The sequence below is a fragment of the Carcharodon carcharias genome, chromosome 6 (genome assembly GCF_017639515.1).
Source record: "Carcharodon carcharias isolate sCarCar2 chromosome 6, sCarCar2.pri, whole genome shotgun sequence".
Taxonomy (NCBI): Eukaryota; Metazoa; Chordata; class Chondrichthyes; order Lamniformes; family Lamnidae; genus Carcharodon; species Carcharodon carcharias.
Window position 1 is genome coordinate 114,101,654 of NC_054472.1, and position 18,319 is coordinate 114,119,972.

Genomic DNA, 18,319 nt, shown 5'->3' on the forward strand with positions numbered 1-18,319 from the left:
CAAGTCTTCTGTGGGCATATAAATGGTAAAAGGATGATAAAAGAAGAGGAGTAGGGCCAGCTTCAACCATAACGGTGGGGAGACATCGGTGGCCTGCATTTCAGTGATACCTCCCTGCAGGTTCTCCTCCAGGCTGCAAGGACAATGATAAAGATCCTCTTTCTGAGGGTCAGGAAGAAAAGACTATCCCACCTGACCAAGCAAGCCTGGATGGAGATTGCAGAGGAGGCCAGCAGCTGTGGGGTCACCCCCCCCACCCCCACAACTCACCCTCCTGAATACGAATGCTTTGTCATAAATGCATTAATGACCTCCTTTGCTCTGCCAAGATGCGTTTTCCATATTGCTTTGAGGCTTACGTGTGACAATGCAAGAGGAGGCACGTTCTGAGGAAGGAATGAGCACTCGGTTGGTGACAAGGGCTTCAGGCAAGAGCAAATCCTGTCAGATGCATCTTGATGAAAAGCAGCCAGCTCTCTCTGACCCCCACAAACCCTCTGGAGAATGGGTGTATGAAGGTAGCATTCCTGAGCCCCCATCATGGACCAAAGGGTTGCCATCAGCATAAGTGTTCTGTTTGTCTTTGTGGGCAGAGGAACAGTGTTCCTCCTTCTGCTTGCATATCAATGAAGGGTGGGGGCCAAGACCAGTGGAATTGGCTGAGTCTCAGGGCAACCACGTGCTTGCGGATGGCGGTGAAGCAAGAGTGTCATCACAAGAGAATGAGTGAACAAGTGCAGGGGGACAAGATTGCACTGGACCCACACAAGGTGCTCATGCATCCACCACTGTTTCTCTCATACAGGTCTCAGTAATCCCAAAGGACATGTACTGGAGAGGAGCCATCCACAATTTTCCTGAGGAGTTGGAGGTTGAGAGGTGTTGCACACAGAACAGTGTTAGTTTTCATACATTCCTGAAGTCACCCAGTTCTACCTCACAGTTGTTGCCAGTGTCCCTTGATTCGATGATGCTGCCCACTCGGGGTTGCAAGTTTATACCATGTATCTTCATGTGCCTGAACAGGCCAATTCTCAACCTGCAGATCTTTGGCACATGGGGCAGGGCATCCCATGAGTTACGAGGAGCCAGAGTGCAGGATTTGCTTCCATTTCATTCCTTCTCTGCCACCGCTCTGTCTCACCATTAAGGTGTTTGGATTCGAAGCATGATGTAGCTTGATGGACAAATTGTCACCATTTTGAAAATTGGTAGCAAGATCCTCCCAGTAATGTCAATGCTGCTGCACTTCAAGGAGAGTTTCAGTGTCTTTGAAACATTTTCTTGGTCCTCCTCGGTCCGCTAGCTATACCACCTCTCTAGACTCCTCCACTGTTGCAAAATTATTAAACTGCTTATCCGACATCCAGTATTGGAAAGACACAAATGCTGCTGTGAAGCACCTTGGGATGTTTTATTACATTAAAATTGCTAGATAAATACAAGTTATGGTTCTTGTGTTCAAAATCATTCATCCACTTTCTGAGAGGAGGAAGTATCATTAAAAAGTAGCTCTGTCATACCTCGCACCCTCCACCAGCATAGATTTTCTCATATTGGTAATTGTGTGCTCTTGATTAGATTCAGGGTCACATGCTGGTGAGCACGTAGCGGAAGTGCACAAGCAGCTGGTGGAGGCTGTGACAACTGAGTCCACTGACAATTGTAGGACTATGGGAGACCAGGCCTATGCTGAGCCTTAGATCGACAACATGGCACTTGATTGGAGGTACAGTGAGAGGTAGGGGAACATCTGGTGGAGCTGCCACAGGCTATGTACACCCATGTGAGCTGATGGAGGAGTCCATCCAGGCCGTGAGTACTGTCATGTCTCAGGTGTGTGTGCGCATGGCTTCCTGCATTGAGGGGTTGGTGACCCTCATGGAGAGCCAACTCCAGCTGACCACTCAGTGGATGTCAGAGGTGCACATAATTCTACATACCATCGCCTTGTCCATGAGCTCTATGCAACAGTGGCAAAACAAGAGGGGGTCCAGGTGCCTGGAGTTTGAACCAGGTCCTTGTCCATCTCAGCTGAGCAGGAAGGTGCTTGTGTGCCATACCTTCTGCATCAGGGGCCATCTCAGGGTGCTCTGAATGTGGACAGTGACTCCTCAGCCCCTCTACCAGAGACCCAATGCCTCCAGTAGCTGCGATGACAGAGCAGGGTCCTCCACCTGTTCAGGAGCCCCTCTGCATGTCAGCACTCTCCAGACCTCAAACAGCCAGAGGACGGTTGCCAAGGTCATGCCATGATATGGGGCAGCTCTATCAGCTGCCTGCTTCCACCTCAGCTGCAAGCACAGGGTGGCACCTCATTGGAGAACTTGTACTTGCATTAAGAAGTGCACCTGGATGCTCTTGGGGTTCATGGATGCTTAGACTTTTTATATGTTAAGGCTTTATTTTGTTGTGCCACTCAGTAAATTTTAGAGTCACTGCTCTTGGTCATTTGCCTGGGATGAAACATTTAAGTTATGAAGAGAAGTTGGATAGACTTGGGTTGTTTTTGTTGGAGCAGAGAAGACTGAGGGGCGACCTGACCGAGGTGTACAAGATTGAGGGACATGGGCAGGGTGGATGGGGAGCAGCTGTTCCCCTTAGTTGAAGGGTCAGTCACGAGGGGACATAAGTTCAAGCTGAGGGGCAAGAGGTTTAGGGAGGGTGTGAGGAAAAACCTTTTTACCCAGAAGGTGGTGACGGTCTGGAATGCGCTGTCTGGGAGGGTGGTGGAGATGAGTTGCCTCACATCCTTTAAAAAGTACCTGAATGAGCACTTGGTACGCCACAACATGGGCTAAGTGCTGGTAAATGGGATTTGATAGGTAGGTCAGGTGTTTCTCACGTGTTGGTGCAGACTTGATGGGCTGAAGGGCCTCTTCTGCACTGTGTGATTCTGTGATTTATTTCCATTCTTGCTTGTTTGTTAGATATCATCTGTAACCTTGCTCCCTCAATGGACTGCTAGTGTCTGGTCAACTTTTCAGCTTTGTCAGTGACTGCTGTGAACCTGGGTGATGGAGTCTAAAATGAAGGAGGCAGACTCCAGCAAGTTCACGTAAAGGTTAGTCTTTATTGCACTGATTTTGAAAGAGCATCAGTGCCACAAGAAACAGGTAATAATGAGATGTCTTAAGCCTCCCTTGCACACTTCTCAGTTCCCCTTGTATCTGGTGCAAGGGACTCCTTCGCTGCCAGCTCAGCAACCTCTTCCCCACCCTTCTTGTCAGATTAGAAGTGACGATTGATGATGTCCTCAGTATGCAGGGCATCTTACGTTTTGCAGAACACAGCAGACCACCTCAATCTGCAAGACCCTCACTGGGGCATATTAAAGAGCTCACCGGATTGATCTAGGTACTTGAACCTTATCTTAAGCTTCCCAATCGCCTGTTTGATCATCACTTCGGTGGACTTGTGGCAGGTATTGTACCTTCTGTTGCAATCTGTGGGTTCCTCATAGGTGTGAGTAGCTATTTCTTCAACGGGTAGCTTTTGTACCCAAGAAGCCATCCCTGAAGGTGCATGGGGCTGCAACTGCTCTGGTATTGACATTGCCAATGTGTAGTGTTGTGGCTGCTTCCGGGGAACTATGCATACACCTGAAGAATATGCTTGTGATGGTCACAGATCAGTTGTACATTGATGAAATGAAAGCCCTTCCTGTTGATGAAAGCTGGTCCGTGGGAGCCTTGATGGCCGCATGAGTGCAGTGAATGACACTTGCACATTCTTTCTTACAGAAAGTGCAAGGTTACAGGGATAAGGCAGGTGAGTGGGACTAGGTAGAATGCTCTTTAAGAGAGTCAGTGAAGACTTGATGGGCTGAATGGCCTCCTTCTGCACTAAAGATTCTGTGGGGGAATTGTAGCTGTAGCCCTGAAGTCATTGGACCTCTCCACCTGACTGTCTGGATGAGTTTGATAGTGCGCATAGTCACTGGCCATCTTGAACAGGGCATTGGTCACCTTCCCAATGCAACAATGGGCCGCAACCTGTGAGATCCCACAGATGTCTCTAGTGGACCCCTGGAAAGATCTCAAGGTGCAGAAGTTGAGAACCATGGTGATCTTAAGGACCACTGGCATTAATGGGTGTCCACCAAACCCCCAGCATCTCAGCTCATCCTGAAATATGGCGCATAAATTGATGACTGCCTCCCTGAAGAGCCTCAGTCTACACAGACAGTGCAACTCACACATCTGGAGTTAGTTGACCCGTGTATAGGAGATTCTTTCCCAGGTAGACCCTTCTACGTAGGCTGGTACACTTGCTGCCCCTGACGATCCTGCAGTGCTCCGCTGGTGCTTTGGTTTCTCTCCCTCGCACTACCACTCCTCTGAGAGGCCCATGAAGACTGGTGTATCAGTTCCATGGCAGCTGACTCTCTCTTAGTTCTGTGTTTTCTTTGCAAACCACCTCATTCTAAAGCACTGTAAAATTTGAGTTAATTGCCACTTAAATTATTCTAATTGCTGTCCAGTTGCAGCAAAGTGAGAATCTATCTTTCAAGGTACATGTCACAATTAAAATTTGGAAGTGACATCGCAATGTTGGACTTCTAGGCAAACACATCCTGATCGCATTTTACGACCACCACCACCACCACTGCCTCACTCCAAAGCTGACTCTACTGTCGGTAAACTTCCAGCCACAGTGAAGGAACAGGTAGTTGAGACACTGGATGGTCTAAAAACTGATACAGAGGAGGTTTAGAAAGACTGGCTGTAGTAATTAAAAGTTGATAAGTCACCTGGATCAGACAGTATGCATCCGAGGATGCTGAGGGAAGTTAGGATATAAGTTGCAGAGGCACTAGCCATAATCTTCCAGTCCTCTTCAGAGGACTGGGGAGGTGCATATTTGTTTTTTTCTATTCATTCATGGGATGTGGGTGTTGCTGGCTAGGCCAGCATTTATTGTCAATCCCTAATTGCCCTTGAGAGGGTGGCAATGAGCTGCCTTCTTGAACACTTGTGGTGTAGGTACACCAAAGTGCTGTTAGGGAGGGACTCCCAGGATTTTGACCCAGTGACAGTGAAGGAATGATGATATAATTCCAAGTCAGGATGATGAGTGGTTTGTAGGGGAACTGGCAGGTGGTGGTGTTCCCATGCATCTGCTGTCCTTGTCCTTCCAGAGGGTAGCAGTCATGGGTTTGGAAGGTGCTGTCTAAGACTTGGTGAGTTCCTGCAGAGCATCTTGTAGACGGTACACACTGCTGCCACAGTGCATCGGTGATGGAGGGAGTGAATGTTTGTGGGTGCCATCAAGCAGGCTGCTTTTCCTAGATGGTGTTGAGATTCTTGCGTGTTGTTGGAGCTGCACTTATCACACTCCTGACTTACGCCTTGTAGATGATGGAGTCAGGAGGTGAGTTACTCGCCACAAGATTCCTAGCCTCTGACCTGCTCTTGGAGCTACAGTATTTACATGGCTAATCCAGTTCTATTTCTGGTCAATGGGTAACCCCAAGGATGTTGATAGTGGGGATTCAGTGATGGTAATGCAATTGAATGTAAAGGGGTGATGAATAGATTCTCATTTGTTGAAATGGTCATTGCCTGGCACTTGTGTGGTGCAAATGTTATTTGCCACTCGTCAGCCCAAGCCTGGATATTGTCCAGGTCTTGCTGCATTTGGACATGGACTGCTTCAATATCTGAGAAGTCACGAATGATGCTGAACATTGTGCAATCATCACTGAATATCCCCACTTCTGACCTTATGATGGAAGTAAGGTCATTGATGAAACAGCTAAAGATGGTTGAACCATGGACTCTATGCTGAAGAACTCCTACAGTAATGCCTTGGAATTGAGATTATTGACCTCCAACCATAACCATCTTCCTTTGTGCTAGGTATGACTCCAACCAGCAGAGAGTTTTCTCCTGATTCCCATTGACTCCAGTTTTGCGAGGGCTCATTCATGCCACACTCAGTCAAATGCTGCCTTGATGTCAAGTTCAGACACTCTCACCTCGCCTTTGGAGATCAGCTCTTTTGTCCATGTTTGAACCAAGGCTGTAATGATGTCAGGAGCTGAATGGCCCTGGCGGAACCCAAACTGAGCATCAGTGAGCAGATTATTTCTAAGCAAGTGCTCCTTGATGACTCCTTCCATCACTTTACTGATGATCGAGGGTAGACTAATGGGATGGTAATTAGCCGAGTTAGATTTGTCCTGCTTTTTGTGGTCAGGATGTACCTGGGCAATTTTCCACAAAGCCATCTGGATGCCAGTATTGTAGTTGTACTGGAACAACTTGGCTAGGGGCAAGCCAAGTTCTGGAGCACAAGTCCTCAGTACTATTGCTGAATATTTTCAGGGCCCATAGCCTTTGCAGTATCCAGTGCCTTCAATCATTTCTTGATATCACGTGAATTGAACTGGCTGAGGACTGGCATCCGTGATGCTGGGGACCTCCGGAGGAGTCCAAAATGGGCCAAAAAGCCTCCTTCTGTGCTGTAGTCATTCTATAATTCTATGATTTAAACAATTAATCCCCTCAATGTTATAAATAGGATAGATTTAGAGCCCCTGAATGTCAAAATTGGATTATATAAGACCAGATGCAAAGAAATCTTCACATCCGCGATGATTTGGTGGAAGTTAACGTGATGGCTTCATCCTCAGGAATTCTGCTGTCCTTGAGCTCTTCAAGGAAGATAGTCAAATAACTAGATGGCTTGTGGGCAATCAGGTGTATCCCTTGCATAATGACCTCTATGAAAATGACAAGAATGGCAGCTTAGGATAACTACAACAAAGCATATACCTCTGCTAGAGTCTGATGGGAAAGAAACTTCTTCAACTTTTCAGCACCTTTGCTGACTTAATGGATTAGGAAGGGTTCTGCAATATTTTAGCAAACATATATCTTGCTTTTTTGTAGCTTGCTGGACCCTGCACAGTTTTGTTATCTATAAAGCTCTGGACATGGAATTACCTGGGAAGTGACACCAGCTACTTTGGAGGTAGATGACTATGGAATAGCTCAGTATAAGGGCTGCCACTCAGAGGGTCTCCTTGGTGTCAGCTGCAAGGGGCTTTAGAAATTAACTTTACCATGAAGTGCTCTCCCCTATTTAGTGTTCCTTCACCATAATTGCTATTAATCCATTTCTCCTATTTCTGAGAAATCAAAATTCCCTCAATACTATAAATACTGTTGAATCTCACAGCACTTCAGATCTCAGGCTGGATCTTATGTTCCCTCACTAGGCGTGTTTTCGGTGAGGGGGGGCGTGTAAAATAGGGTGTATGAACTCACCATCTTCCCACCCACCCCAGAGGTCAATTGAGCTTGTTAACAAGCTAATTGGCCTGACAATACACTGCCCATGCCATAACACAGTTGGCAAGCTTGGCCTAAATAGCCAAGTGGTTATGGTACTGGGTTTGTAACCCCAAGATCAAGAGTTCAAATCTCACAATGGCAAACTATGAAATAACACAGTTGGCGTAGGAACTCAGGCAGGAGTGGGCAGGCTGCTTTTTGAAAAAACTTTTAAAAAGGCGGGGAAGAAAGGGGGGATTCTATCTTCCTTGGGTGTCCTTTACGCATCGGGGGACAGCCCGCCTAAGATAGTACCCCCCCATTTCTTCCTACTTCCTGCTCTATAAAACACACCACCCCCGCTCCCTAAACTGCCCAAACCCTCCGTGCCCAAGACCACAGACTTGCCTTGCCCCGGGATCCATGGGCCCCCTTTTTGGAACTGGTTGCAGTCCTGGTAACACTCAATAATGTGCTCTTGGCATTGCCAGGACTGCTGGAGCTGCCGGCCAATCTCCCGAGGATGGGACTTTCTCCCAACTGAGGGGCGCAAGTCTCACTGGCAGCCAATTTACATGCTGGCGTGGAGCAAGTCGGCTCCATGCTGACATTGCTTCTGGGGGTGGGAGTTGGGGAGCAGGGAGGGTGCCATTTGCCCTTGTCATACCGTCCACGAATATATGCTGCCCCTCTTTGCCTCCATATAAGCATGCAATATTTGTAAACTCCATTGGGTCAAATTTATTTCCCAGACTAGACGAGAAGCATGGAGGTAGCTAAAATAGAGGCAGCTTCAATTCCTTGCCATAATCCAGCGCTGGACATTTTTACAGGCAAATTTGTAGCAATGCGAGTCCCTCACTGCAGGCAAATAAGGGCATGAAAGTATTCAAAAGTCAAAGTCCAATGAATTAAACAGGTGAACAGTTAACTGTTTGCCATGCTCACCCTGCTCCTGCCCACAGGTCCATGTCATTCCTGTCAGATTTGGACAGGAATTGAGCCTAAACTATGTTAATGAGGCCCATGAGTTAAAATGACCCAGACTTGAGGTCAGCAATTCAGGGCAAGCCCACCACCCAACTCTTGTCTCTCGTCCCAGGTTAAAATCAGAACTCATAAGAGAGTGTAAAATGAATGCCCCTTGTATGACAACAACTTAATAAATATTTGAGCACTGGGTAATTCCACTGTTTCATTTATTACAAACATTTCACCAGTGAAGACGAGCCATCTGATTTTTTTCTTCACACCTCTGTAACTTTTATTACCTTTCCTTTAAGACAAATTTTAGAAAGATTCCGATTACCAGTGTAAACTCCAAGCTTTTAAATCATTTCCACTAATACTTGGATTCTGAAACTATGATAATTAGTATTACTTCAAGCTATTATGATACAGATATTTTAATAAGCCGTGTTTTAGGGTACACAGTCAGATGCTGACTATTGGGCAGCAGGCAGCCCACTCCTCCAAGTAATCATGGGAGATGGGAAATGGTGTGCTGTGGAAGAGCTGCCAATTTGAAAGACAGCATAAGACCATAAGACATCAGCATCAGCCATCGACACTTATGGTTGGTTTCTACCGTAAGCCTCCATGTTGTTGTACACTGATTCACGCCTGTCCATTTGGGTGCATGGCAGCTATCTGAATTGTCTTAACAGCCTCAGTCACAAGAGTCTCCTCTACAAGTGGCTGTGGAATTGCCACTGCTTTCAAGACTGACAGAATATTTTGAATTTTGTCCCTCAGTAACCCAGAAAATCGGGTTGCGGACTCCTCAACACTTGCTGTTTGGCAGAAGCTTCTGGAGTGATTTCCCCATGACCCCCAAAACCCTCTTGTGCTCAGAAAGCATATTTCTCTTAAGGAGGTCTAAATTGCTATCCTCGCTACCTGGAGAGGAATCACCATTGCTCTCCAGTGAATTTTTTTCTTCATCCACATGCTCTCGGTATTGTCCACCCATTTTTAGTACATATCCCGTGTCTTGCTGGTCCAGCTTACTGTCTAAACCCCCAGAATGTCTTGTTGCTGGGATTGGCTATTTGAGATGCAGTGACGGGACACTGTAAAAAAAGCTCTTGGGCGTTGCTAGCTTTTGGATCTTGAGAGGTGCCAGTAAAGATGATAAAATTGCAATTATATGGAACTGAGAAGTTGATTGTCTTGGTTGCCCTAGGCAAGTACATGTCATAGTGTGGCACCTCTTTGTCAGCTTTTGTGGCAATGATTTTGAGAGGATACTAGAATGCAGTCTGTGAAGAGAGAAATGTGGTGCATTAAAAGCTTTGCAGCATGTATATGAAGGTGGCAGTGAAGAAGGGAATGCTGTGAAAATGTGGTAGTGAATGGCAATCCTTGGAGAATATGGTGACAAGGAGAAATTATGAGGGAAGACATGCGTTGTACTGCTGAAATCCAGGAAGGTGAGCATACACAAGTTGCACACCATTGCAGGGTTCACAGCAGTGAAGAACTCCATTTACTAAGGGATTAATTGCAAGTATAGTTTCAGCAACAAACATCCTGACCATTGGTCTGCAATTTAGTGTCGTCTCATGTCTAGATTCAGTACTCTTGGCCATCAGATTGAGATTCTTCTGTACGCTGCCTAAAGGAAGGCAATATAAAATCTGTTATGATGTGGCAAGTGATGTGTGCCAGGTGGACCAAATCCACAAGGGAAACTTGGTCATGCTATCACAATTGTTTTTCAATTTGTATTTATTACAAGAAGATTTGTGCACTGAATTCAGAAATAATTAGTCCAATAACACCTTTAGAGATTTAAAAAAAAACAAATTAAAATATTTTTTAAAAAAGAAAAGATTTCAACCACATACATAAGATTATAGTTACTTAATACTATAACAAATCCCAAAATTCCTAATTAAACTGACTCCCAACTACACACCCCCTTTAAGGCAACAGTCCAAAATAGATCTTAAGTTTAAATAGCAAGCCAGCAAATTTACCACAACACCCAGTCGACAATAGAATTCCAGAGGCTTTTCTCCAACTTTAGTTCTGGACACCGCAGACTTCTGTAAAAATAGCTGGAGGTTTCCCCAAGGCTATTTTACAAGCTCCTTTTAAATCTTACATGGCCCCACAGCATCGCCTTCCTTCCTTCTTTATATATGTTTCCCTGTTTTTAATCTGTAAATTCCATTGTTCCATATGCCTTTGGAAATGTACTTTTTCCATAATATAAACATCTTTCATGTTGCCTATATGGTCAGTGCCTTTAGGGAAAAATAAACATATTGGGCGGGATTTTCCATACCTGCCCGCCGCTGGGATCTTCTTGTCCCACCACAAGTCAATGGACTTCTGGCTGACACGCCGCCTCACCCCCGCCAGGTCCCGCCCACAACGGGGCCGGAAAATCCCGGCCAATATCTTTGCCCTATTTATCTTGTTAGTTGTAAACATCCTACCATCCCTTTGAAACCCAAATAACTTCTCCATTTATCGAAAAATGCAAATTTCCTTCACACCCTACATGTTAAGACCTCGTCCATGTTTACTCATTAGCATTACAAATGCCTTTTACCCCTAACTTCTTTTGATAATTTCAAGCTTGCAGCCTATTTGACTCTAATTTAGTTAAATCACACACAGTACCATCTACACTTAACCCCTTAAACCTTCTTTACAATAAACCACAATAATATTATGAAACCTATTATAGTTTTGTGACAAATGGAAGTTAACCTATCTTTTCAACAAGATTATCATTCATGTGGTGTCAATGTAGGATATTGTCTGATAGGGAAATTAAAGAACCAGGCGTAACCAACTTGCCTTTTCCGGATATAGCACAGGCAGTAAGTTATCATTTGCTAGAACTATTCCATGTTCATTCTACAGTTCATTTACTTTACTCAGTATTTGAACTAGAGTAACTTTTTAAAGAAATTGTAGGAATGAGAAATGTGCTTTCACTTTTATTTTGCTTCTACCAGCAAAATTATACTATGTCTACAATTACTGACATTAATCATTGATCTATTAATGGTTACTCTATCATCCATAAAATATTTTAGAAAACTTCAGTCTGTGCAGTTTTCATTTTCCATCTTATAATATTCCTAGTTTGGGTGGAATATTGATATCCAATGTGGAAAGATATACTTCAATATCTATTCCTGTTTAAAATTATCATTTTATTATATCCCCGATTTTGTTGTTTCTGACCTAGGATTCAGTTTTATTCCTTGATTTACTGCATTGCAATTTGGTTGAGAACGTTAAGTGGAAAGGCAATGCAATATAGTTCCTTTGCCACCCAAATAATAAATAGCGCTTGAGTGTTTTTGTGACATATTTGCTGATACATCTGTGGAAGTTGTGCATTATTTCTATATTGGCCAACATATAATGTACATCCTTCTCAACTTATGGTGATTAGATATTTTTTCACATTTAAAGCATTTTTTTTAGAAGTGAAATGTACCTTCACTCCTAAAGAGGCTATTTTACTTCTATCAGTAATTATTGGAGTGCATTCTTCACCCCACCTCCTTAGTATCCTTCTGTGAAAGGAAGCAATGTATGTCCCCAAAATTACAACAAAGCCACACCGTAAAAAAAAACCTAAATCAGATTAAGAAATATTTTTACAGGCTTAAAAATATTTTTTTAGTAGAACAGAAATAGGTATTAATCTCAACTAAAGGTATGAAAAGCTGTTGTCTCAGAACCGCCAGAGGTATATTGGAAAAGAAATAAAAACAGAAAACGCTGGAAATACTCAATCCATCAGGCAACATCTCTGAAAGAAAACAAATGTTCACATTTCAGGTTGAAGATGTAATGACAGAACTTCCATCAAATTTCCAGATCCACAGTACTTTGCTTTTTTATATTGGAGAAGAAGATAGCTATGGTAGTAACAGGAATTTTTTTTATTTTTAAGTTGTACTTGGAGTCAGAGGCTTTAACTTCTAGAGAGCCATTGAAAGTTGTAAAGAACATATCTTTATATTTCCGTTGGACTGTTGATTAAAATGACAATGGTTGCCGCTTAAAGGACATGTCTACTGGAAGAGTGTGAGGGATGTATACAATGTTGCTGTCCTGGAACAGAGTGTGCCATGAAAGACAGGATGGTGCTGAGGAGGAGTCTGGTGTAATGGGGAACTGCCTGGCAACAATGTTTTAATTGGCTCCTGACCAGGTGACTGGGGTTTGTGTGAAAACAGTACAGCAGAACAGCTCCTAGCCTGAAAGGAAAAATACCTAAAACCTCTCCTGTGTGTGTAAGATTCCAGTAATTCTACAAAAATACCTAGCTGGCTTTTTCTCCTTATATCTCTTTAACCTGCTCTCTCTCTGAATTGGTGCTATTGAACTGTTTTATCCCACCCTTAAAATCCATATTTTTGTGTGTCTTATGTATCTTGTATGTGTATGTATAGGGATTTGAGAAGGGGTAGAGTTTAGGTTATAGGGTGAGAAGTTAGCAGTTCATAGCTCTTTCTTTTGCCACTGGTTAAAGACAATTTGTTCAATAAAGTTAATTACTTATTAACACAATCCTGGTGCTCGTATTCTGTTAACCTAAATTAAACAATTAGGTGGGTTGATCAAACTTTTTCACATTTGTCGTGGCTTAGGAGCAGTAAGGGCTTGATAGTGCAGCACAATATCCCCAGTGAGCCATGACAAGGTCTCCTCGAGGAAGATTCAGGTAGACTTCCAGGATGTGGCAGAGATTTTAAGTAGCTATTTTGGGTCAGCATGCTAGAGAAAATAATGATCAGTTACCACTATAATGCAATGTAGGGTGGATGTGAAAGTGGATATAAGCATAGTCCTGGCTAGAATAAGGGATCTTAAAGCAGCTCTGACTGCTGGCCCTGACATCTTTTACCCAACAGTGCTCAAAGTAATGGCAGATGTGTTCTGTCAGCCACTTACTAACATATTTATCAACTCACTGTTGTCTGGGAATGTTTCCTTGGACTGGAGGGAGATCCATGTGGTGCCAATATTTCAAAAGGACCATAGATCAGAACTAGGAAATTACATCCTATTAACTTGACTTTGATTATAGGCAGCTCATTGAAGAGTACCTTGGAGATGCACTGAGATGGAGTAACCAGGGAAACTCAGCAAACCTTCTGCAAAAGGAGGACTTACAACTGCACTTAAACTCCCTGAGGCACCAAGCTGCCTCAGGAAGATTTCTGCGCTCTTTTGTGTGCATGCGCAAAAGAGTGCAGGCCCTGACTATCCCTCCTCCCCCCACCTGCACATGTAGCCTTAATTGGCCCGCCCAGGAAAAATGGTGGCACGCAGCTGATTGCGAGTGGCGAACGGCTCTGCGCCCACCTGTGCTCTCTCCCGACCAGCCCACCCAATGGGGAGAAAATTCTCCCCTATGTTCCTATAGTTCAGAAGAAAAATACTTAGAAGCATTGCAGATCTGGGGTTCCACAGGATATATGGTGCTGAAACAGGCCATTCAGCCCATACAATCCATGCTCTACTTGAGCCACCTCTTATCTTTCCTCCTCTAAATGTATCATCATAATCCTCTGTTCTCTCCTTCCTGCTGTGTTTGTCTATCTTCCCCTTAAATGCATCTATACTGTTTACTTCAACAACTCCCTGTGGTAACAAGTTCCACATTTTCACCACTCTCTGGGTAAAGAAGTTTCTTCTGAATTACCTATTGGATTCTTGGTAACTTTCTTATATTGGTGGCCTCTAATCATGCTTTTCCCCACAAGAGGAAATATCCTCTCTGTATCCATTCTATCAAAAGCTTTCATAATTTTAAAGATCTCTATTAGGTCACCCCAAGTCACCTTTTTTCCTAATTTGTATACACACATATTCCTGGTGTCATCCGTGTAAATCTCCTCTGCACCCATTCCAGTTCCTCTATTTTCTTTTTAAAATATGGTGACCAGAACTGCACACAAAGTGATCTAGCTAAGGTCCAATACAGGTTTAACATAACTTACCTACTTTTCAATTCTATCCATCTGGAAATATAGTTTAATCCTTGATTTGTCTTTTTTTTATGGTGTTGCTAACTTGTGGTGCAACTTTTAGTGATGGGTGTATTTGTACTCCAAGATCTCTTTGTTCCTCCACCAAGACTGTTATAAACCTAGCTGATGTCTCTACAGGGCAAGCCAGATCTCAGGATACAACCCAGCTTGACAGATCCTAACTTTCATTTGTTTGTTTAGATACATGGAGAGTGGCGACTGACCAGAGCCACAGGCGTCAGCTGATGAACTTTTAACAAAAGAGTAAAACATTTATTAAACAAGAAAAGATGAACTATATTACAATACAATAATTATAAGCTACCTTATACTCTAATGCTCACAGTAAGTGCACAGTCCATGTAAACCAATAGGTGACCTGTGGTTAGGCACACGACACTCTGAAGCCAAGTGACAGATGCCACCCCAAAGAGATGTTATTGATCTCTCCTCAACTCTCCCAACCCCCCCCGCACCCCACCCCCCCCTCCCCCGACCCATGCAACCACCGACGCTTGTCACACCGTGAGCCAACCGGTCTCACTGAACTCCATCTTTCACACTAGGGTTTTCAAGTTCCACTCTCGAAGAACCTGCTGTGGAATCTTCTCCCAAACAATGCTTTCCCTCAGATGCCTTCCACAAGGGTCACATCTAGGGTTTCAAACTCTCCTTCCGATGTTCCGCTCCCCTGGATCACCATGTGCATTCAAGCTTTCTTCCGTGTGCACTCTCTCTCATATGTTCAGCCATGCCAACAGAACACCAGTGCTTCACATGCCCATCGTAAAGACCTCCAGGTACCTCCGTGGATCTTCTGGCTTCTCACAAGCCTATATTGCTTTAAATCTGCCTTATGCAGCTTCTCCCTTTAAGCTTGGAGCCTTTCTCTGCTCCTCACTCTTAATTTCACTAAACAGAACCTTTTCCAGATCCCTGTTCGTTCCCTTTGACTAGAAGGTCTTCTTGGGACCCCTCTTCCGTTCTTTGGGGGAAACCTACTTCCTGCAGCTCGCTTCTGTCCTGCTTCTCCTGGCAGCTGGTTTCAACTTTTGTTTGGGACTTACTATCTGTCCCTCTTCTATGCTGCTTCTGGCAACTCCTTTCAACTTTAGAGCACACTGACCAACTGAACTGAAATTGCTTTCAGTTTCTCTGTCTGTGTGTGTGTGGGGCCCCTCTCTCTTGATCCCTGTTGCTAGGCAACAGCCCAGTTTTTTTTTCTACCTTGTTTGTTTTAACTCCCCTTCAAGATTCATAAAATCTCATTAAAGTGCAAGTATCTTTTAACGTGAAACTAAAACTCAGGTTTCATCCTTTTAACCCACAAATGCAGAAAAACAAATTAAACTTAAACTTAATGATATAGCTTATCCCTAACACACTCAAATACACATGTAACTTATTTAAACTATCTCTATTTCCTAACAAGACTCACACCTTCTAAATTGTGAATATCAGTGGTCGCAGCACTGATTCCTTGTAGAACACCATTTCCCACCTTCTCCCTTCCTGAATAATTACCCTTTACTCCCAATCTTTGCTTTCTGTCTTGAAGCCAGTTTGCAAGCCATTCTGCCACTGTCCCCTGACTCCACATTCTCTGAGCTTAATCATTAGCCTATTATGAGGGACCTTATCAAAGACCTTTTGAAAATCCAAATAAATTACATCTACTTTTTTACCGTAATTTTTCTTGGTTACCTCCTCAAAAAATTCAATGAGATTGGTCAAGCAAGATTTTTCCCTTTTGAAATCCATGCTAACTGTTCATCATATGTTGTTTTTTGTCTCTTAAAGTTCTTCTATTCGCTCCTTTAGTAGGGATTCCATTATCTTTCCTGCCACCACTGTTAGGCTGACTGGTCTATAATTCCCTGGGGCAGAATATTGCCATTGGCATGCGAGAGCGGGCACGACATGCCGACACGTAAAATGACATTAGATGACGTCAGGTGTGCATCCTGACGTCATCGTGCATCATTTTAATATGGTGTTCAGCAGACGCACGCCGGAGGCGGCTGTGCGCCTGCTGAACTGTCAACAGCCTATTAAGGCCATTAAGAAAGCAATTTACCCTATTAAAAATGCTGCCCGTCCAACCTTAAGGTTGGCGGGCAGGCAAAGAGCCCAAGCAGCCTTCGCGTTTTCTAGGAAACCTCATCCATGGACGATATGAGGTTTCCTGAAGGTTTTATAAAATTAATAAATAAATTTTGTCAACTTCACAGACATGTTCCGGCTCACTGTCACATGAGTGGACATATTTAAATAATTTTTTACTTCATTTTTAAAATACTTTTATTATGCACTTAATCTCCCTGAAGCAGCTCCATGCCTCAGGGAAATTGCTGAACTCAAGAGCACAGGCCCTGACTCTCCCTCCTCCCCCCACCTGCACAGGTAGCGCACCTGCGTAAAATGGCGGGGCGCAGCTGATCGCAAGCAGCGATTGGCTCCACGCCTGCCCGCCACCACCTACTGCTACCCAACCCACCCACCTGCCATAGGTAACACTTTCTGTTCCTCTTCTTAAATATAGGAACTACATGGGCTATCTGCCAACCTTCTGACATTATACCTTCTTCTAAAGAATTTTTAAATATGTGTAATAGTGTCTCTGCTATCTCTTTTGATTCTTTTTAAATATGTGGATGCAATCCATCAGAACCAGTGTCCTTTATCCTCTTTGAGTTTGATTACTTTATTCAATACATCCTCTTTTTTATTTTAAAAGCGCTTATCTCATTGCTTATGTCGTCATCAGTATTATGTGTATCTGTTCTATCTCTCTGATAAATACTGAAGTAAAATTATTTAGTATTGTTACAAATATGAGGTTTTATAAAATGATTATGATTTGGATTGTCCCTAATTTAAGATAAAATCGAGTAATGAAGAAAGTCATATGATCTGCTATGAGTTCTGCCTGGCAACAAGCCTGCGTGGCTTGGTTACTATGGGGACTGGGAGCCCAGGCCAGATGTTATTGAAATGCACATGTCAGGTTTAATACCTGAAAACAAAAGCAGAAGCAGATGTATTTGTTTATTGCAGACTTTCAGTCTCGGAGATTTTGACCAGTAACACACAGGAAGGGAGAGAGAAGGATCAGCTGTTGCTGTTATTTGCAGAGGGAAAAGGCTGTTTTCCCAGTTAGCTACCAGATAGAATGCTGTGGAAAACTTCTCCACTGTTTGAAGAGAAGGAACCCTCAGTGATTCAAGGACACTGGAAGATTTGTGAAGCCTGGAGAAGAAATCACGGGAGTGGGCTTTACTGCTGAGAGTTGCTTTGAGAGTTCTCAGAAGACTGAGGGAGAGAACCTTTGATGGTTAGTGGACATTATGATTCTGTGAAATGGGGAGAAGTGAACCTGTTGGAAGATGGGATTGAGTATAGACTGTTTCCTGAAAAGACTGCAATTCTGTGGAAAGTGTGCTGTAAAGTATATATATGGCATGTGGTTATTGGTTTCATTAAAACATTAGTAAGGGTTATCTTTTCTATAGTTTAGAGTATTAGTTGACCACTAAGTAATGTTTAGTCGATGTTGCTTTTAGTTTGTTAGTTAAAGTAAAAGTTTTAAAACTTGAAACCTGGCCATGCAAATCTTTGAGTCAGTCACTGAGAATTAAAATTTCTTTTTTAAAAGTTTTCAGTCTCTGAAGGGATCATAACAAACTGGAGGTTTATGCAGGATATGAATCCAGAAGCTGGGAACAAGTACACTGGGATTAACCAGAGTTTAAATGAATAAGATTTCACAGTTACTTATGCTGTATTCAATGAAACATTAACATGGCTAGTTTTATTGCTCAAGCATTTCTCAAAAGAGAGAACCTGTTTGTGAATGCCTTGCAACAGTTAGCAAGAGTTAATTTGAAGGCTGTAGCAGAAAAAAATAGAAATAGATTTAAAAATAGGTGGTAAAAAGACAGAGATTGGCAAAGTATGGATAGCAGAGGGACTGAGTTGGCTGGAATTCAGTTACAAATGAAACAACTGGAATTAGAAAAAGAAATG

At 43.4% G+C, this 18,319-nt stretch overlaps 1 protein-coding gene across 11 annotated transcripts in view; it reads left to right on the top strand.

The window, feature by feature from the left end:
* dnaaf11 (dynein axonemal assembly factor 11) overlaps positions 1-18,319 on the top strand; it is an 88,315-nt gene that overhangs the window by 61,977 nt on the left and 8,019 nt on the right. For 2 of the 11 annotated variants that reach the window (XM_041190524.1, XM_041190527.1), the window contains one exon: positions 806-1,119. The exons of the other annotated variants lie outside the window; for them this stretch is intronic. In XM_041190524.1, coding sequence (XP_041046458.1) covers positions 806-815 — 10 coding nt within the window. In that variant the 3' untranslated portion in view covers positions 816-1,119. Of the gene's footprint in view, positions 1-805; positions 1,120-18,319 lie in introns of those variants that run through there. 11 annotated transcript variants of the gene reach the window in all.